This window comes from Melanotaenia boesemani, chromosome 12 (genome assembly GCF_017639745.1).
Source record: "Melanotaenia boesemani isolate fMelBoe1 chromosome 12, fMelBoe1.pri, whole genome shotgun sequence".
Taxonomy (NCBI): Eukaryota; Metazoa; Chordata; class Actinopteri; order Atheriniformes; family Melanotaeniidae; genus Melanotaenia; species Melanotaenia boesemani.
The window spans coordinates 8,337,936-8,344,121 of record NC_055693.1 but is presented as its reverse complement, the minus strand read 5'-3'; the positions used below and the strand labels follow the sequence as shown (position 1 = coordinate 8,344,121).

Here is a 6,186-nt window from a genome sequence, read left to right as displayed (position 1 = left end):
TCTTTGGGTCTCCTGTGTGTTTGCCTGCTGGCTGGACTCATTGTCCTTGGTGTCCACTGTGAGTCCTTTTTTCGTGAGTTAAATTCTTCTGGTGGACGTGCCCCAGTGTTGGAGGTTTGTGCCCCAGTATATCTCAGAGAGAAACTAACCATCCACCAGTGAGGGATAAGGTGAAATAGGCCTAACAGTAACAAGGACAGAAGACAGTTATCTTGGACTAATCTTTAAGTCAAATGCAGAAATTAAACGAAGATACAAGCTCCAGTGAGCTTAAATTTGCTTTGAATTTTACATTAATAATAATAATTATAGATGTTCTCTAAATCCCTCCTCAAGCCTTTGGTTGGTTTACACCTTCACCGGATGTTTCAACTGGACATAGCCTCTATGTATGGATTGATTGAACAGTCACAGGAAACAGGAAAAAGTGACGTCTTCCCTGAAGAAAGGAAAACCAGGCTACCAAAGAAGAAGAGAAAGGAGAAGGAAGAGAAAATGAAGTGGGGGCAAGCAGTGTCTTCCTGATTTCTTTAAAAAGAGAGATGGGCAATACCTGAACTAACATACAGTTTAAGCTGATAACAGCAGCACACCGATATTGTTAAACTGTTAAAAACAGATTTGTATCAATATTTAGTTGGATTAGATTGTCTGTGGTCATTTTACTCAAATGCGCACAACAACATGATCATTTGGACTAGAAATATATCTTAAAGCTATAACTAAAATAAATGAGCAAACTGATACTATGATCATCACAGATGAATGTGTTACTTCCTTAAATAAGAATTAATATGTCAAGTGATAACCACAACTGCTTAGAAACCAACACATATCTCATCTGTAACTGCAGATCTGTGAATCCGGTGAAAAGTCAGCATCTTTACAAGCAATGGAAGAAATTTATGCCAACATTGAACATGATAAACATGTCTGCCCAGTTTCTGCAACAGATCACAGAGGTAAGAATGAGCTGATAAAGTTAACTGCCTGTCATTTTCAATGCTGTAGAATTTAATGGATTTACATTTATTTTCTCTGCTCAGGCTCAAGCAGCTCTAAGAGGAGGGTTTATTTGGGTGTCATTCTCTCTGTGGCTCTCCTGAGTGTTTGCCTGCTGGCTGGACTCATTGTTCTTGGCATCTGCTGTAAGTCTTCAGGATCACACTTGAGAAGCTAACTATGGTTTAATAGCACATGGCATCTTGATTCAAATATATAAACATAGGTAGACAATAGCAGCAATATTTCGTTGCTTACAGCCCAATGATAATTTTTATACTATGCTGTAACTACCAGGTGATTTTAGCCATTTTAGTTCACTGCAGGCCAAACTATATGATTCTGATGATGATTCTGGATACTTCCTGTATTTTGGTGACTCTTTGCAACAACTTTGAAAACCACCATAACAAAACTAAATATAGCCACTGGCTTGAGAAAACAACACATCTATTAATGCATCTCATAAGCCTCCACAAAAATGAGGAAGTTCAATTGACTTGACAAACTTACAGAAACATTACTGGTATGAGTATATCAACATTTTCAGTAAAAAGCTTGTGTTTTGAGTAATTTCAGATCACAACTCAGGGGAGTCAGTTGCAGATCTCTTCGCCATCAACAACAATCTGTCTAAGCATCTTCAGACAAGTGATAACAAGATTTCTGCCCTGACAGAAGAGATAAATCAGTTAAAGGCCAACCTCACTCAAATGACTGAAGAGCTGAACACTGTTAAGGTGTCCAAACGGAGTGAGTTCTGTCATGTGTCATGAAAATGTGCTTTGCTGGTGCAGCGGAAATGAGTGCTCTGTATGTCGGCTCATTGGTTTCACGTTCTTCCTCTTCTACAAAACTTCGCCCCCTTTCTACCCACATTTAATGTCTTACTGTTTAATAATATAAATGTTTCTCATTATTGAAAAAGGAGCAACAAAAAAATTAATAAAAATAAAAGCAAAAATCTATGTTTTCAGATAGAACATGTCCTGCAGGATGGATCAGGTTCGGTTGTTCCTGTTACCTCCTCTCATCAAAGTCTGGTTCCTGGGATAAAGGCAGAGAGGACTGCAGAGGCCAAGGAGCCGATCTGGTGGTGATAGACAGCGCTGAAGTACAGGTGAAAAGTCAGATTCACACATGCAGCCAGTGAAAGAAACAAATAAGACACACAGACCATCACCGGTCTACTTTGCAGCCTATTATGTCTTTCTGAAAATGTGCATTATCATAATCACATCCACCATTGTCATGTTTGCTGTTGTGAAACCTGTGAACTCTGAACTCTGCACCACCCTAGTGGATGTAATGCCTAACAACCATGCCAATGAAAAGATGCACAGGAGTGGGCACTAGTAACATTTGCAACGTTTGACATGGACGTACATATTGACATGTAAAGGGAGCAGAAATTAGACTTAACCTTAATTTTTCTGTGATTAATAACAAGATTTTTAATTTCTCTCTAAAAGTATTTTAATCATCCAGTAATGAGGTGATAATTGTTTTTTTCCCTAATAAATATATTGTAAATAGTAAAACATTTACAATTTTAATAGTTAAATATTTAGATATAACTGGTAAAGTTAATTACTGCATTGTGGTTCAAAACTAAATATAATCTTCATGTTGAACAGACATTTCTCTCTACACTCACCAAGAAACCAACTTGGATTGGTTTAAATGACAAGGAAAACGAGGGGATCTGGAAATGGGTGGATGGAAGTCCCCTGAATCTGACATAAGTTTTAACCCTGAATTAGTGCCAACATTAATACAGAAAAGACATGAGTTTGGAATTTTGGCCTTTTGTGCTTTTGGGCAAATTTATCTTGTACGAATTAATATAAAATAGGGAAACAACTGGCAATTCATTGTCAAACAAACAAATGGTCTTAAAATAAATTTCTTTCCTGTTTTGGTAAATTCCTAGCTGGGTTCAGAGGCAAGGGGGCGGTCACAGTTACTACCAATTCAAATGGCAGAACTGAAATGAAAGACCAAGTAAAAGTGTAAATATTTAGATTTAATGAATCTAGTAGATTTGCTTTCAGGAAACAGAAGGAGCAAAATGTTTTATTCTAACATATGGTATTGCATCACAAACAAACAAAACAAATTCAATTAAAATTAGAAAAATATTTTAAGTTTGAGCTTCATTTGAGAACCAATACACCACAGTCTTAAACAGTTAGATGAAAAAAAGTAAAGAAATTTCACTTAGAGATCAGACAATTAAATCTTTCTGAAATTCAAGATAATAGACAAAAGCTAACAGAATCTGAGCAGACAAATATTTTTATTTGCTTATTTTAAACAGTTGAAAAATGAAATATGTGTAAAAGATTTTAAATAACAAATCTTAAATAAATGTAGTTAAATCATATGAAAAACTAAAATGTAAAAAAAAAACAAAAACAAAGTCAAATGTAAAATATTTCAGTATAAAATTCTTGTGACTTTAAACATCCACTCAGAAAGCTTAACATTAGAAAGTACTCCAGGGTTACATATCCACCGCGTTCTTCTACATGGCATCATTACCGCGAAAGAGAATGAGATGAGAATGTCTAGAAATAAATAAATAAAACTATACCCTATAGCTATATTTAGACAAGGGATGTCAAACTTTGGTCCTCGAGAACTACTTTCCTGCAGGTTTTACACATTTTGCAAAAAAACAAACAATACTTCAGTGGAAAATATTTCTGTTTCTCCATCTTAACCTTTTTGATGGCTAAAAATATCTCTGATTTAATTAATTGTTGATGTTTAACGGTGTAATCATTTTCTACCAGGTACTGGGCAAACAAACAGCCAGACAACGGCAATAGAGACTCAAGGTATGGTGAAGAGGACTGTGCACAAATCATAAAAGATGGCGGCACATCTTGGAATGATATTAAATGTACAGATTCTTCAGAGTGGATCTGTGAAAAATTTCTTTTCTAACATAATTTTGTTTTCTAAAACAAAATAAATAAATGAAAATTGTAAATGCTTAGCTTTTTGGCTTTGTCAGTGTCTATGTCAGTTTTATTTATATAGCACATTTTAAAGCCTATGGCCAACCAAAGTGCTTTACAGTAAAAACAACCATGGTATGCTCATCAGACCATGCAGTTGAAATGGGGTGATTGTGGTTCTGCCCCATTTGGAGTTAGCAGTGGTGTCAGGCAAGGAGGGATCTTATCCACAGTTCTTTTTAACCTGTACATTGATGATCTCTCAAGGAAGTTGAAAGCTGCTCAAACTGGGTGTATGGATGATATTTTATTGGTGAATCATTATGTATGCAGACGATCTTGTAGTGTTCAGTCTGAATAATGCTAATCTCCAGCAGCTCCTTGCTATTTGTTCTGCTTATGAAGTAGAGTATGATATTAAATATAATGCTAGCAAGAGTGTGGTTATGATCTGCAGAACTAAAGATAAATGTAAAAAATACCCTGATTTTAAGTTGTCTGAGAGTAATCTGACCATCTGCAATAAAGTTAAGTACCTTGTTACGTTAAGTGCACACAGCTTATTCAGTGCTGAGTTGTGCCAAAGAGCTGGACAAATCTTCCTAACTCATTCCGACAAGTAGAAGAGTTAAGCTAAGTTTGGAAATGCTCCTTAAACTGGTGAATCTTTAGTTAGTTATTAAAAGTGGATAAGGACTCTGTAGATTGGACAGAGCTCAGTAGATCGTTCCACCACCGGGGAATGATACCCGCTCACAAGAAAATAAACTTGACTACGTCAGACTGGACATCGTATCAAAGAGGGAGGTGAGAGACTGTTGTGCTCTAGTTTTCACTGAGACCTGGCTGAACGATACAGTTACAGAGGATGCTATTAGCATAGCGGGGCTGACAACACACCGCATTTCCCCCTGATGCAGATACAAAAGCAGCCCTGGATACCCTCTATCACTACATCAACGATCTGCAAAGCAATTAGAGGTGACAACATACTGGACCCCCCCGTCCCCATCCAAACTCATCAGATCACATCTCTGTTATGTTGACGCTGGCATACAGACCCCTGCTCACCCCTCCTCCAAACTGGTGAGTGTATGGTCCGAGGGAGCCATGACAGCACTGCAGGGCTGCTTTGAATGTACTGACTGGTCCGTGTTCAGAGAGGCTGCCACCAAAGACCAGGAAGTTGATACTGAGGAGTATGCTGTGACTGTATCGGGCTACATTCAGAAAAATATGGAGGACATCCTTGAAACAAAATGCATCACAGTAAGGGCAAATGAGAAACCGTGAATGACTACAGAGGTGCGAGCCCTGCTGAGACAAAGAGACTCCGTTTTTAAATCTGGAGACACAGCTGCTCTCAGAATAGCAAGAGTCAGGCTGAACAAAGCAGTCAGACTTGCTAAAAGGGCCCACGGTCACAAAATCCAAGACCATTTACAGGACCACAGGGACAGCAGGAGACTGTGGCAGCGAATCAAATCTGTTATGGACTATACGATCACTCTCCAACCCTGTGATGAGAACATCGCCTTCCTGAATCAACTCAATAATTATTTTGGATGGTTTGAGGCACTCAATAACACAACTGCAGGTCAAATAATACCATATCAAAATATTTTTCCCTACTTAGGGGAACAAGGCAGGGGTGTCCCCTATCTCCTTTGCTCTTTGATATCGCTATTGAGCCCCTAGCTGTGTCCCTGAAAAAGGACAGCAATTTGGGAGGAATTAGCAGTGGAGGATACATACACAAACTGGCATTATATGCTGATGAACTCTTACTTTTTCTGTCTAATTCCTGTGACTCCATTCCAACTGCTATGAAAATTATCACAGATTTTGGTTCCTTCTCAGGGTATAAGATAAATTTTGCAAAGAGTCTAATTTTTCCTATCAATAATAAAGCAGATCAAATAGCATTGGACACTTATTCATTTAGGATATGCAAAGACAGATTTACCTATTTGGGGGTATCAGTGACCTAACATTATAAGGACCTCTTTGAACTTAACTTCAAACCAGCTCTGATGCAGGCCAAAAAAGACATGGAATGATGGTCAAGTCTTTCCCTGTCAATAAATATAATCCCTTAAAAACGGGGGCAGTATCCACTATATATGATCTCTTGCAGGAGTCAGCGGCATCCTCTCTGGACCGTGTTAAACAGCAGTGGGAGATAGAACTAGGATTGGATATCTCTCTTGTGGAATGG

At 37.9% G+C, this 6,186-nt stretch overlaps 1 protein-coding gene across 1 annotated transcript; it reads left to right on the top strand.

Moving 5' to 3' along the window:
• Positions 1-829: 829 nt before the first annotated feature.
• LOC121650601 (CD209 antigen-like protein A) lies at positions 830-3,954 on the top strand. The gene is made up of 6 exons (XM_042002166.1): positions 830-962; positions 1,047-1,148; positions 1,582-1,755; positions 1,980-2,122; positions 2,640-2,743; positions 3,801-3,954. The coding sequence occupies exons 1-6, from the start codon at positions 893-895 to the stop codon at positions 3,952-3,954; spliced, it is 747 nt and encodes a 248-aa protein (XP_041858100.1). The 5' UTR covers positions 830-892.
• The last annotated feature ends 2,232 nt before the right edge of the window (positions 3,955-6,186 follow it).

Coding starts and splice junctions, on each gene's coding strand:
- LOC121650601 (XM_042002166.1), top strand. CDS start 893: ATGGAAGAAATTTATGCCAACATTGAACATGATAAACATGTCTGCCCA. Junction 1,756..1,979: donor TGTTAAGGTGTCCAAACGGA/GTGAGTTCTGTC, acceptor CTATGTTTTCAG/ATAGAACATGTCCTGCAGGA. Junction 2,123..2,639: donor TAGACAGCGCTGAAGTACAG/GTGAAAAGTCAG, acceptor CATGTTGAACAG/ACATTTCTCTCTACACTCAC.